The sequence below is a fragment of the Triticum aestivum genome, chromosome 2A (genome assembly GCF_018294505.1).
Source record: "Triticum aestivum cultivar Chinese Spring chromosome 2A, IWGSC CS RefSeq v2.1, whole genome shotgun sequence".
NCBI classification, from domain to species: Eukaryota; Viridiplantae; Streptophyta; class Magnoliopsida; order Poales; family Poaceae; genus Triticum; species Triticum aestivum.
This window is the reverse complement of record NC_057797.1, coordinates 628992472-629008009: the sequence shown is the minus strand read 5'-3', so window position 1 is coordinate 629008009 and position 15538 is coordinate 628992472. Positions and strand designations below refer to the sequence as shown.

Below are 15538 nucleotides of genomic sequence, written 5' to 3'. Positions count from 1 at the left end.
TATATATATATATATATATATATAGGCCCTACTACGTATTTTAAGATTTACCTTGATCACCAGTTAGACAAATAATATATGATGTGCGTGTTACAAAAAATATACCGCCGTGTTTAGCGTAATTTTTGTACTCCCTCTATTCCCTTATACAAGGCCAGAAACAGTAATCGAGGCAAAAATTAATGATGTTTTCTTATACGTACTACTAGCAATTTGTTTATAATACTTGCATGCATGTGATCATAATGACACTTTAACTACTTCCTTCCCATTTCTTCCTTGCATGCGAGTGAGACGTATTAATGATCTGGATAACGAAAAGAAAAATTGGCTTGCAAAACAGTCATTAAATTTTATCTCAATACTTGTAATCTGAGTTTGTGGCCTTATATAAGGGAATTGAGGGAGTATCATGCATCTCATATATTGTTGACCTTGTAAACCTTAAAATATGTATTAGGCCTTATATATATGGATATAGGGAGTACAGATCAGGTCTCTCACCTCACTCAAAATGGTTTGATGGACACAAACATTTTTCAATACCAAGTGTTTCCCTTTTTTTAATTTCCGGAAAGTAGATGCCTATATAATGAAACCGTTTTTTGAACATTTACAATAAACCAAGGAAAAAATATTTCTGAAGAAAATCGAGAATGTTTTTGAATACGTACGAACAAGGAAATTAGGAACTTTAAAAAAGAATACAGGAATCATGATAGTTCATGTGTTATTTGACAAACTACTCAAGTTCCCTCTATTTCAACCTTACTTCTAATTTTATTTTATTTTATTAATTTTGTGAAATTTTCTCATTCCAAATTTTCTCACTATTTTTGGTATAGTTTATGTATTTTTACTTTTTGTAGTTTCATGGCCGTATCAGCTTCTAAATATATTTCTGCTCTTACTAAAATATTTTTAAATTATTGTTAATTCTTTCATTCTTTACTAACATATGTGTGCAAAATCACAATCACATGTATTGCACAAACTAATTTGAATAGGACAAAAAGAGAAATTTGTTGTGGCATGAATGTTAAGGGCCAAATTTCTCTCGTTATAATACTTTTAGAGACTTCTTCATTTCTTCATGGGTCATGAATGAGAGTAATTTCCTTTTTTTTACAAAGGTATTTTTTCTGTACTTAAAAAATGACTAATTCATGTACTTCAGTTAAACGAATGAACATGCAACACTCCGCAAATTCGGGACAGAAAATGTCTATGTCGTGGAAGTTTTTCTTTTGTTTTGAGGAATCACTAGGCGGAGAGGATCCCCACATAAGGGACAGTTCTTTTGACAGCGTCTTTCATAACCGCCCCCTCCAAGCTTCTATCAGGGCATCTACAATGCGGGCGCTTAGCCCGGGCGCCAGCCCGTTCCGCTCAATTCCTGGGCGATCCCAAGATTTCCTTTAGCGTCGGTGCCGCTCCTGTCGTCGGACGTTGGGGACTTTTTTTCGCATGCATCTGTTTTGAGGTGAGTCAGGCGCTAGAACGAGCGCTAAAATAATCCTACAGCCTCAACAAACTCAAGAGATTTTGGCGGGTTAAAAAACACTGTTCATTATTTAGCATTGGCGCTTCGGTGCGTCCGTTGGAGGAACTGTATGCTTCACATTTTCGTACAAAAAGAAAAAGTCGTCTAAGCGCTCAACCTGGCGCTCCTAAGTTGGAAGGGAAGACTCCTCCACCGGTGCTTCTTGATTAATCTTTATTTTCTGGTGCAAGTGCCCAAACAGGCGCCTCAGCATTGAAAATGCCCTCATAAGCTATTTTCATGAATTACCTTAGAAGCCCAAACAAATGAGGAGTCTTAAGAGAAGCTGGTTAGAAGACCGAAAGTGTTCTTGTGAGCTCGAGCTCACACGCATCCTTTGCTACAGTAAAATTCATTTTTTTAAAAAAGTTTAAAAAGAATATGTTTTTTTGCCAACAAACATTGATGTGTTTTTCACATGTGTGCAGAATTTCGTGACAAAATGACATTCATGCAGGTCATAGAAAAAAAACAAAATCGATGCTTCAAAATGCTTTCAAAAACAGTTTTTTTGAAGCATGATTTTGTTTCTTTATAGAAACCTTCACAAATGTCATTCCATCATGAAAATTGGCACCCATGTGAAACACACATCAATGTTTGTTTCCAAAAAAATACTAGATTTTTTGAATTTTTAAAATATTTTTTCGTAAAGGGTGCATGTGAGCTCGAGCTCACATGCTCCATGCCCGAAAAAACACAGCTTATGAAAAAAGCCGTAAAAGAAAACTACTCCCTCCGTCCCATAATGTAAGACACCTGTTGGCACTATGGGACGCAGGAAGTATATTTCTGTGACCCTGATATCGAACTCCCTCCGTTTCTGAAACGAAGGCCTAAACTAGTCGAGAACTGGAGGCAACCACGTGAAAAGAAAAATCTGTGAGAACGAACTCACTATCTCCGTCGGCGAGCTGTTATAGCAAGTAACATTGCCGAACAATCAATCAAGCCATCGGTTGGATGGTTACGATGTTGACTAGTTCAGGCCTCAGGGTCAAACACCCGGAAAACGAAGTCTGAATTTCCTCCATAAAGTGATACTGTATGAAATACTCCAGTTCATAGCATCGCGCTTTGTTCAGTTTCCTCTCTTTGTTCAAAATAACTGTCAACATCAAAAACAAAGTAGTACTGATAATGCGTGTGTACTGCATCAGCAGTGACGAAACAAGCCTACAGATAGCAAGAGCGCGATATGGAGCACGGCGAGGTCATATGCACTTCGATTCTCCAGACGCAATGACCAAATATACTTGGAAATGGATGTTCAGCTATGTAAACTTGAGGTCCTCGCTGGCGCACATGTGAACAGTGGTCGTGGAACATGCTCTGCCTGATGCCGTTCGTTTTGCCCAGAAGTCTTATAGAACTATGGATCTCTTGGCCCGCCGACAATGGCTCCAAGCAGGGGCTGTCTCGGACAGGCTGTGTGCCTCTGTTGAAGTATCAAATTTGCACTAGTACGGTTCCTGTCAAATGTCAATATACGCTTTTAGGTATGTGGTGAGTGACACAAAATTTCTGACCGTAGTCAAAGCTGATCTATGTAAGGTTAAAATAAGGAGCACCTGGACGGCTGAACTGCACTTGTGCATTTGGCAAAGTTTCCACAGTGAAGTTTTCATGGTTGTCTATTCATTATTTGCCAGTACATAAAATTGTGAAAACAACTTAAAAAACTGCACTGGCCGGGTTTTAAATGCATGCACGCAACAAGTGATTTTTTTGGGTTGAGCTGCCACGGAAATTTGAAACCCTAGCCATCGTGTTTCCTCTCCTCCCCTCCTCCACTCCCGCCGCTGGAGGACGCCGGCGGGCAAAGCCTGCTCTGTCGACCGTGACGGCGCGATGCCTTCTTGTGAGACGATCTATTACGCTGGGAGCTCCCCTTTCGTGTGACGCGGTGGCCATAAATGGCATGACACAATTGATGGAGCTTGGATGTTGTTACGGCATATCTCTCTCAAGGTAGTTTTGGTGATTGATGACAACATGTTTGCGGAATAATCTTGTGCGTTGAATTATTCACAGATTCTCCCCTGGCACGAGACGCTTTCTTCCCCTCGGAGTGTATTTCAAGACGGTGTAGCTCTTTCGTTTCTTTCTCGGTGGACTAGTTGCGTAGAGGGCACCGTACTGTCAAGAGGGGTCCGCTGGGATTTTGCTTGGGTGGAATCATCACGTACACATCAGCTTCTCACCCTCCGAGCTTTTCCTGTCCATTGAAGAGATCTCTCCTCTCTTCCTTGTTCTGTCTAGGTCTAAGCGGCAGTACCGCTGAGAAGCCACAAGCGCCAGTACCGCTTCGCAGCGGTAGTACCGCCGTGGCTCCACAGCAGTAGTACCACTGGGGGCCTGGCACCTCCGCCTGGTCCTCAACTTCCTTGAGAGATCCCTTCTCCCTCTCTCTCGCGCCCCAGCGGTAGTACCGCACTGCCTGCGGTACTACGGCCGAAGGGTCACAAGCGGCAGTACCGCTCCACAGCGGTACTACCGCCCTTGACCCCTCTGCCGTAGTATCGCTGGGTAGTCTGGCTCCTACCGCCTCGATTCGAGAGGTCTTTTTCTCGTGTCGGGTTTTGCGGCACTAGTCACGGTTGTAGTGGCGGTAGTACCGTTCCAGGAGTTGTAGTACCGCCCTACCACCGCGGTAGTACCGCATTTGGGTCTGTTCCCTACTAAGTCTCCTCAGCGCGGCAGTACCGTCGCCTGGCGGTAGTACCGCCCCCTCTCAGCGGTAGTACCGCCCTGTGCGGGGGTGGTTGGTGGGGGGTAACGGGATTGTTGTCCCCACTATAAAAGGGAGTCCCCTTCCTCCTTCTCACCCACCTCTTCCTCCTCCAAGCTCCATTTATTGCTCAAGCTCCATTAAATACTCCAAGCTTCATTTTCGTCCGATCTATCTCTCTAGCCAATCAAATTTGTTGATTTGCTCGGGAGTGGTTGAGAAGGCCCCGATCTACACTTCCACCAAGGGATTTTCGATTCCCCCATTTATCCCTAGCGGATCTTGTTACTCTTGGGTGTTTGAGCACCCTAGACGGTTGAGGTCACCTCGGAGCCATATTCCATTGTGGTGAAGCTTCGTGGTCTTGTTGGGAGCCTCCGATTAAGTTGTGGAGATTGCCCCAACCTTGTTTGTAAAGGTTCGGTCACCGCCTTCAAGGCCACCAATGGTGGAATCACGGCATCTCGCATTGTGTGAGGGCGTGAGGAGAATACGGTGGCCCTAGTGGCTTCTTGGGGAGCATTGTGCCTCCACACCGCTCCAACGGAGAAGTACTTCCCCTCAAAAGGAAGGAACTTCGGTAACACATCCTCGTCTCCACCGGATCCACTCTTGGTTATCTCTTACCTTTACTTGTGCAAGCTCTTTATTGTTTCTACCCTTGCTTGCTTGTATGCTTGTTGTTATTGCATCATATAGGTTGCCCACCTAGTTGCACATCTAGACAACCTACTTTGATGCAAAGTTTAATTTGGTAAAGAAAAGCTAAAAATTGGTAGTTGCCTATTCACCCCCCCCCTCTAGTCAACCATATCGATCCTTTCAGATGTCGGGCCGACCGTCCCGGGTGCCCTAGGTGGTGGTTGTGTTCTTGTGATGCAAGGGCAGTGGAGGTCGGAGTGGGCATCTGGTGTGGTGATGGGCCTTGGAAGTCCAGATTTGGCAGCGGCGGCTTCTGGGCTAGTCGACAGTGGTAGTGGCGACGCAATAACGACATGGCGACACCAAGGCGTGCAACAGCGGGACGGGAATGGTGTGGTTGCGGTTTGCGGTGGTCACATAGTTGTTGTCGTGTCTCAACGCTATTGTTGCTGCCGACCCCTGCAACAAGGTTTCTGGAGCACGTGCGCATGAGATGGCTCTCGACGGCGTTCAACTCTCCGTGTTATGTGACAATTATGTGCTCGCAGGCATAGGTTTGATCGCGGGGTTGTATATGCCAAGGATGCGCACGAAAGTGGTCGTCTCCGTACGTGAATGCCATATAATGGTTCCGATTCTAATTCAACATTACCATGGTGTTTGTATGCCTTTCCATGCAGCTTTGTCTTCCTCGGCAAAGGGTGGCGGCAATGCATGGTCTCTTCGGATTGGTAGTGCTCTTTGAGTACTAGGTCTAGGGCTCCGCGGTGAAAACCCTAGGTTTGATTGGTTGCATGTGGCAATGGTGGTGTTTTATGCACCATGTTCTAGTTGATGGCGTTGCTTTGGAGTCTAATCAGATGAGCTCTCCAGATTGTAAATCTAAGATTTTACATAAGATGGTTGGACCCTGCGATTGCGACTATTGAGCGTCGTTACCTTCAGGGAGACCTTGCTTTAGGAGAACCTTTCTCGAAGTTCATATCTTCTCAAGGATGGTGAATGTCGTTGCTGCTGGTTTGTTGCAAATCGTGTGTTGTGGACTTTCTTTTGTTTCTTCTGTTTCTTCTTATTATCCTTGTTGGTTGTGTGCATCCTCGATGTCTCGATTAGGTCGTGATATTACGTTGGTGTAGAGACCGAGTGTAATTGATATTATCTTGATATTAATATGTCACCATTTCTTCAAAAAAAAATAACTGACTTAATCTAGTTTGCTCCTTGAACTCTAAACCAAACAAAATCAATTCAAAGCCCATACAAATGAGGTCCCTCGCCTCATTCAAAGTGTTTTGATGGATGAAAAACAATTTTGTTCTCACAATGGGTGCCTATTTGACGAAACAATGTTCAAAACATTTAGAATAAGCCAGGAAATATGAAATTTTATTTGTAAAAAAACCAAGAGTGTTTGTAGTACTAAGAAGGGAAAAGATTTAGGAACTTTAAAAAATACAAAAAAATAATTATGAAAATGTCCTAATTTTCCGTTAATTATTTGACAAACTACTCCAGTTGCCTTGGTTTGTACTAGACTTGTAGGTTTCATTTAGTTTGTGGTTTTGTGATTTTTTTTCATTCTTGATATTCTTAATTTTTTAATTATTTTTGGAATAGTTTTATATTGTTATTTTCATGTTCTAAATAGATTCCTATTCTTAATAAAATATTTTAAATCTATTTTTACATTTTTTTATAAACCCATGTGTGCAAGAGGCCAAGAGCACCATTACATTTTTTGACAAACTATTTTTTTGTGGGGAATTTAAACAAACTAATTTGAATAGGATAAAAAGTAAAATTTGTTGCATCTTGAGTGTTAAGGGTAGAATTTCTCTTATTTTATAGTGCAAAAAGTACACTTGAAAACCATTTAAAAAGGAATTTTACAAAAGTACGATCAATTTTAAACTTGTGACGTCAGTTGTTGTGAAGGAAGTACAAAAACATAGGTCCAAAATGTTAATATTTGAAATGAGAGAACATGGTAGACGCCACAAATTCATGACAAAAAGCCTTCTAAGTCCCGACTCCACCGCATTTCTTCAAATTCAGTGATCCTAGTGACGTACAACGTTTCTGCCCTCTTCACTTCTCCAAATTCAGTGACTCCACCGCATTTGAACTGACCAATGTCATCAGAAAATAATACTCCCTCGGTGGAAGCATCCAGTTCTCATCTCTCAATGGAAAATAATGCTCCCTCGGTAGGAGTATTCCATTTTATCAGAAAATGTTGAAACTTTCAGGTTTCATTCGCATTGTAACTGACCAATGATCTGAAAACTCCAGTAGCCCGCGAGGCACAAAGGCGTGATAAGATTCAGGTTCATTTCACACACTTGATCTCTGGAAAAATTCCTAAGAAATCGGACGCAGCATCAGGCCAGGCAAACGCTCGGGTGTTAAATTGGTACAACGCACCAACCGAACGTGTGCACAGCAGCAGCATGATTGTGCCGCTCCTCCTAAATTAATCAACACCATCAACAACTAGTGGCACAACGACACATCCTCCATTTAACTACAGGTTTGGTTGTAAAGTAATCGACTTTTGCAGCCACTCAGCCCGACGCATCTTTTCCTCTTCTGACATGAAAGATAAACTAACTACTCCTACTTAAGATATTTTCAAGACGCGACAAGGCTGGGCATCCTTTGATTATGGTTGCAGGACGATGCTGAAAACACACTTGATCGGCAGCAGCAGCCGGGAAACGGACAAACCAGGCTACAGCAGCGACTATTTCTAATAAAATCTGTAAACAAATTCCAGTACTAGTGCAGCAAGAAAGCGATCGATAATTAGTTAGTTGATGATACACATGTGGCGCTGTACTGTAATGGATGGCTGCTTACACCGGGTGAGTGAGTGAGTGAGTGAGTGGTCTTGTGCTGTGGAAAGTAATGTCTGCTTGCATTCGGATCACATGGGGTTAAGTTGAGCTGCTTCGTGGTCCAAATCAAGCCATCATTTCGGCCCTGCTTGCAGTTGCAGGCCAGCCGTGCCTGCATGCACATGTGGTGCTGTCACCACATCGCATTTACTTATCGCTGTGAAACTTTATTTTAGTTCCCATTTGGGGAAATGGAAATGTAGTTATTAGACATGCTAAGGCCCCTCCCAATACTCCATCTTGTACGGGTGTTAAGCATGCCATGTAGACGAAAAATCTGATGTGGCAAGGCAATTAAGAAGAGAGAGATGGGTTTGGTGACCCCAGAAAGAACCAATGCCAAGCGCGCAAACCTAGGCAAAACATTTAAATGAAACAAACTCACCAATGCATGAGAGAGTTTAGTAGCCAAATCATTAAATGAAGGAAGCTTAGCTACAAGAAGCTAAGCACCTATGCATTGGGGAGTTTGGTTGCTAAGTTATTTAATATGCTTAGCACCCCATCTAAGTACCAGTCCATTGGGAGCAGCCTAAGGTGAATGAATTTGCATTTAGGGTTCAGGAGAAATCCTCAACGTACTGCACACCATGTTTGAACATGGGCATCTGAAAATTGCCGCAAACGTATGATCAAAATTTCTGTCTTTAGAAAAGTCCGCGCCTGCAATGTTGAAAGCAATAAGTCAAACATTATGTATTTTTCTTCCTGCAAAACGAACGATGTCTTTTTTTTTGTGCAGATTGTATCTGATAATACTTTTGCATAAATTTTGGTATTCTCTCATGTTGTAACGTTGATGCACGTCTGTGAATTATATAAGACGCACAAGTACCTGAACCTTAACCTCAAGCACCCTAAACCTTAGCAAGTTAGCATTACAAAACCCACTTGCTTCTTTTCACAAGCTTCATTGCATCTTCTCTAACATGGATATATGAGTGAACACCGGTTGCAGGCCTGCATATGATACTTTAATTCCTGGCCTCTAATCAATTACTCCCTCCGTTCCGAATTACTTATCGCAGGCATGAATGTATCTAGATGTATTTTAGTTCTAGATACATTTATTTCTACGACGAGTAATTTGGAACGGAGGGAGTACCTTTCGAGGTCTTCTGTCTTGACTTATTAACCTAATGACAGATATTCCTCCAAGATTTTGCTGGTGGAGTTGGTCCAATCAAGGTAGAAATTTGCACACCATACTTTTGACTTCAAAAAAAAGCCGAGATAACATAACCAAATCTCCATCACTATTCTTTCCCCGCATGCGTTTACTCTAAACGCCGATCTTCGAGCACACCGCTGCCCTTCATAATCATGCACAAAAAAGCTTGTGAACCCTTTATGTCCACATAATCACATGGTTTAAGTTAACAAAGGCCAAACCTGGTTGTGGGTGGCAACTAGGAGGAGAAAAATATTTCATACTCATACTATATTGGGGCACAGAAAAGGCCTATGATTGAGGTCGTAGCAGCCACCACCTCCACTAGCACTGTGAGCAGTTGGGTGCTGTCTGCTGGAAATAGAATCTGGAAAGGTGGGATGAACCTCATCTATCCATCCATCCATCCACGGCCATTTCTTAATCTAAATTCTAATAGTCCTATTTAGACAGATAATCAGGGGACGTAGCCGAGACCAGGTCGCTGGCTAGCAAAAAGGACAATTGGTGATCTATACTGACGCCTATGCTGCTTTTCAGATTCCATCACGAGTGTGAATTTGCAAGGGGTTCGGGAGCAGGAAAATCATGCGCATCCGTTGAAGAAATTTGGTGGGTGCAATGAACCACGAGGGAGGAGAAGAGAAAACCGGCACAAAGGAGCACATGCGCAAAGAACAATTCCAAAATTCAACAGTTGCTGGCGGCGCTAGGGCTAGCATAGCTTGGCCGCACCTGATTGGGCCACGGCGTGTCGTCTTGCTTCAGCTGCAGAGTTTGATTGGCACTTAGAAAATTCAGAAATGGAATTATTGCAGTAACTCTGAAGCTTGTAGGAGTGGTATGTAAACCAAGTTGATGCTTACGGGCACCATGAAGCATTTCGATCAGATAGTAGTATGTTTTCTGCACACAAATTTCTCGGTCTAGGGTACAGCTTCTTCTTTATGCCTTCAGAATGTTCTCGAGGCTTGCACGGAATAATGCTTTATGCCTTCCGAAAACCTGAACCTTTGACTTTGACAGCCGCACAAAAGTGTTCACAAGTCCATTTGGGAAAATCGGCATTTGCTTGCTACTATAACAGAGTAGAAACAAAAGCATAGTTTGCAGGATTTGTTCAAGGACAGAGTGTCGTGATGGCCATGAAACTGTCGGTGATGATGAGCAGTGTGTTGCTCTAGCCATATCGGACAGCTGAAAAGATAGGGTCCTCCAACGATACAGTATCTGAATTCCTCAGAGTGGTTGAATTGAATACTGTCTGCACAGCCTCAACATAATTGGCACTGGTCGGAATACAAAACTGCCATGCTACAGAACTTTCACTAACATATCTGTGCGAAAAGCTGAATATTATACTGTTTGCAGGGCCTGAACATACATAATTGGCACAAGTTGGAATAGAAAACTGCCATGCCACGAAACTCTCACTAACATATTCGTGTGTGAATCTAGAAAAAATGCTGAGTACTAGAATACTGTTTGCACAGCCTGAAGAACATAATTGGCACAAGTTGGAATAGAAAACCGATATGCTAACGTTTTAGTAGTACTATATATAACTGTGCGTGAATCTGTATGGCACATGTTGTTCGTTTACCTTTTGCAGATCAAACAGAGGTGATACAGGATCCATGACAGGACGGCCAGATCTGTCCGTGTCATTATTTAGCTCTCGCCACTGGAGAAAAGGGACCTTTCCTCCGGGTTTTCCCAGTCCCAACGCATGTTTTTCAGGCTTGTTTTTCCTGGCGACAAGCGTGCACACACCGGAAAAGAACAGATAGCAAGACAAAAGCCCGTACTGATACATACACTGGTTTAATCCTCACACTTCTCCAAAACATCACATGATGTGATTCGGTAACTGAGCACACATGCAGTGAGGAATGATCGGTTTTGATCAGCCAAATGAGAAAAGCAGACTCCATTTCAGATAGTAATCTCCATGGTGGTACAGAAACTGATATTTGCACCCTGTGCGGAAGAACAGATAATCTCTAACTCAGAATGCATCGGTTCCGATCACTGATCTCTCATCTTTCTATACAGCAAGGTGAACAAACAAGATGGATCAAAGAAATCTACCGACCGGGCATGATCCGCGTTCTTGCTGGCTACTAATTTTCCTCCACGGTGCAGCGCACTCTTCTCTGTTAGCAATCCCTCCGGTGCAGCAAGGTGGCGCGGGTAGAGAGAGAAAAAAGAACGATCAATCAGGAGCCAAGTCTCCCTCCCTAAATCTGCGGTAAGTCTAGCGCGCCGTCGTTGTTGTCGTCGCCGCCGCCCTCCATGAACACCTTGAGCCAGTAGTCCATGTCGCCGTCGGCGGGCTTGCCGAACGCGTCGTGGGGCTCCATGCAGACGTCGTTGATGTCGTCCAGCGGCATGGACAGCGTCTCCGACCAGAAGCTCTCGTCGATCTGGAACTCCTCCGACTCCTCGGACGAGGTGAAGCACTCCTCCTTGACGGACGCCGAGGCGGAGGCGGAGCTGCCCGAGTTGCCGTGCTGCTCCTCCGCCGCCGAGGCCGTGGACGTGGACTCGGTGAGCGTGGACGAGACGGAGCGGTCGGGCGAGGACAGCACGGGCGCCGCCTTGGCGGTCAGCGCGTCGAGCTTCCTCATCTTGATCTTGCCCTCGCGCTTCCGCGCCGCCGCCGCCGGCTTCTTGCGCTTCTTGGCGGCGCTGGCCTCCTCGAGCTGCTCCTGCGCGCCGGGGTCGAGCCGCTTCTTGAGGTGGGTGTGCCACACGTTCTTGATCTCGTTGTCCGTCCTCCCCGGCAGCCGGGCGGCAATCGCGGACCATCTGCGCGCACGCAAGCAAACAACACACGGATCGAATCCAATCAGCGCACAGTCCAGACAGAGATGACAAGGCAAAGATGAATTCGTGTTCGTTTGTTTGTTTTAATCTGATGATGATCACGACGTGATCTGATTCCCCGACGGAGCCGCGACGCCGTCCGTAGTTTAATGCCAAAGTAGCCGTGGTGGCGGCACTGAAATCAAGAGGGCGCAGCTCGCCCGTGGCCGGAGCGGCCAAACAAGATGGAATCTTTCAAGATCTCGCGCATCACCGGCGATGCAATTAGCCGTAAACAAATCCGCACTTGCGATTATTCTTTACTTCGGGCGGGGCCCGCGATGGATGGTAGTAACATAATGTTTTTTTTTTTTTTGCCCCCGCGAAGAAAAAGGGAAAAAAGGGGAATAATATATAATAATAATAAACCTCTCCTCTGTTTTGCGATTGAAGCAAGCAGCGGCAATGATTGCCCCCGTTTTAGCAGGAGGGGAACGGTGGAGATGTGATGGAGGAGGAGGAGGAGGAGGAAGGAGGCGAGGAGGAGTGGTAGGCACCTGTTGCCGAGCAGCTGGTGCAGCTGGATGATTGACTGCTCCTCCTCGTCGGTGAAGTTGCCGCGCTTGATGTCCGGCCGCAGGTAGTTGATCCACCGGAGCCGGCAGCTCTTGCCGCACCGCAGCAGGCCTGCGAAACAGCACGGACAACGGAGGTCAGGGACGGATCTCGGTGCAGCCGCACGCCGCCGCGCGAGAGAGGGAGAGAGAAGACGGCGGAGATGCGTTTGTGAGGCGGAAGGACGGAGGGAGGGAGGGAGGGAGGGAGGGAGGGGCTCACCGGCTTGCTTGGGCAGCGCGCGCCAGTTGCCGTGGCCGTGGCTGTGGATGTGGGCGACCAGGATCTTGTCCTCCTCCGGCGTCCAGGGGCCCCTCTTGAGGCCCATCTTCTCGCAGCACGGAGCCCTCCCCATTACCGCCCCTCTCCCTCCCGAATTCGCGCGCGCGGAGGAGGCCGGATGCAGATGCGCTGTGTCTTTGACCTCCTTGGGGGAGAGAAGAGAAGACAAGAGAAGAGAAGAGATGGGAGGGAGCACGGCTAGCCTGCCTGATGCCGCGGAGTAATGGCGGAGTCGCGGGGGTGCCCCGGGTATTTATGCCCGGCGTGGGGGCGCTCTGCAGAGACGTTTTTCAGAGGGCCAATTCCGCAACTTCGCCGAAGGACCCAAAGCCAAAGGTGGCTGCCATGCCAAATCGTTTCTCCCCCGTTTACTACTGTATTTTTCTATCTCTCTCTCTCTCTCTTGAGACAACGTTTAGTACTGTATTTTTAAGGGGGCGGTGTCTAATCCTGATAGGAAGGTTGTGATGGTTCATCAATTATCTCCCCGGACAACGTGATGATGGCTTATCTATCGATTAGGGCATGTACAATGATTGATAAGATAGTCTTATCTTAAATTTTGCATGTAATTTAAAGATGACAGAGAAAAATGTCTACAATGGATCATCTCTTAGCTTTATCTTTAATAACTAGCAATTCATAAAAATGTGGTGAGACATATTGTGCTAAGAGATCATCTCTTGTCTTATCTTAAATAAGAGAAGACAAGCCTTCTCTTATGAGTTCCCTCTCCTCCATCTCATCATTTATCCTACATGGCACTCTTAAGATAGCACCATTGTACATGCCCTTAGACAAGGCCGTGCTCGATCAGTACCGAGTATTTTCCTCCGCGGGTCACAAGATTTGAGTCCCTGCTAATGCTGGTGGTGGAAATCTGCAAGATTTTTTGGAAAAGATTTACTTGCTCCATGGATGGTCAAGATGGCGGAGGTACATATCGGTACGGCGGATACGGTCATATTTAGTGGGGGATTTGACCGGTGGTAAATGCATATATAGTATATCGATCCTCAGGCGTGGATTATCATGTTGTTAGTAGTAGCAGTAGTACTCCTGATGGTGACTTCGTGAATCGCGAGGCATGACCGTACCATTACGAGGGTGTAACAGAGGATGATCTCTCACGTGTTGACTGTTGTTGGCTCCTCACCACTATGTGTGCCGAGCACACTAGCAGTTGTAGTGCTACGCATCCTGCGCAGGTGTGGTACAAAAGTACTTCCTTCGTTTCAAAATAGATGATCTAACTTTGTACTAACTTTAGTATAAAGTTGAATCATCTGTCTTAAAACGAAGCAAGTAAAAGTAGAAGTCTCATTTCACCCGCAAAAAAGTACACATGTTTTTTGTGTTTGAATGAAATACACATGGTTCTTTCACTGCAATGGTGTGTCAAACATGATATATGCGCGTGTATGCATAGGCATGGGCATGTGTGCACGTTTTATGCGCAAATTTTACATTGGCCCGAGGTAACTGTGATAAACTTCATTTTTCAAGTATAATGTGTTTTTATTTGTTGACAACAATGGAAACACAAAACCCCTATTGTTGCATCCTTATCTTGAAGACGAGATCACCTTCACGGGAATCATCCTTTGCACCAAAAGGGGGTCGCTAAGAAGAAAAATTATCCTCCTCCTGATTTGTCGGTAATTTTAGTAAACCATTTACTAGCAAAGTACGTGTGCGCTCGTACAGATTTACGCATTCGCAGAAGATATTCAAAAACTGGATATATGTGTGCTTTTAAGTTGTCCGTGCACAACTTTCATGCGATGAGGGCATACATGCATATCATTAGCAACTAAGATTTGGCATTCCGGGGATGATGTAAATATGGCAGTATTAATGACCATGATTCATAAAGATAGGACAATCACTTGATTACTAATTTGAAAACCATAGAAATGATATAGTATAATTAAAAAAATACTTGCTAACTCAGCACAAATGTTATCACTTCTAACATGTGGAGAGGAAACATTGGGAGCAAAAGCTTCCAGTTAGAACTTATAACTACAGGGAGGATCAAATTGAAACAAAGTTCAATTATTTCTAGAACATACATTGTAGACTAATATGAGAATTTGCATGCTTTTGTTTCATCACTTCACCATTATCTATATAGATAGGAGATCTGAACCTATACCATACTCGTGTTGAATGTACTGCAAGTGTCTTGTGCTCAGACTACCATAACCTGCCATTGGGTCGGCAGAGACCTAGGCTGACATCTCGACGTTGGATTTCTCATTGGATTCTTAGATGTTGATGAGATTGAAATAGCAATGCATTATCATCGAAGTGACATCTTTGATATTATGAATTTTGTCCTTGGTCCTTGTTATCACCTCGTTCCACCTGGTTCTCAACACTAAGTGTGGAGATGGACAAGAAGGTGACAGCATGTCTACATAAGGAAATCAAGGTGGATGACATGTTGTGACATCTAGACTACAATGGTAGATTAGATGGGAAAGTTAATGGGAGGTTAGGAACTGCAACGCGACAAGATGAGAAATAGACTTGGAGACAAGACGAGGCGAGATTCCAGAAAACATGGTTGGTTGTTTCTGACAATTCTCACATGTTTGGCTAAAACTCTCTTTTAATAGCGATGACTTATTAGGGTTACTAACGTTTGGAGTTCTCTAGCTAAATTGAAAGACACATATTTTCGACTGAGCGGCAAGCAAGGATGACCTTGACACGGTTCATTGACGCTGTAAGATTCACAATTAATATATCAATTAAGTGAATATGTATGTGATACTAAATGATAAAAATTGCATATACATCTTGGATACACGAGCTAGGTGGGCCAACATTAACTTCCTATC

The 15538-nt window shown here is 44.5% G+C and overlaps 1 protein-coding gene across 1 annotated transcript; it reads right to left on the bottom strand.

Moving 5' to 3' along the window:
* Positions 1–10899: 10899 nt before the first annotated feature.
* LOC543160 (transcription factor MYB4) lies at positions 10900–12921 on the bottom strand. The gene is made up of 3 exons (XM_044602401.1): positions 12630–12921; positions 12350–12479; positions 10900–11795 (listed from the first exon to the last, which is right to left on the bottom strand). The coding sequence occupies exons 1-3, from the start codon at positions 12760–12762 to the stop codon at positions 11225–11227; spliced, it is 834 nt and encodes a 277-aa protein (XP_044458336.1). The 5' UTR covers positions 12763–12921; the 3' UTR covers positions 10900–11224.
* Positions 12922–15538: the final 2617 nt, after the last annotated feature.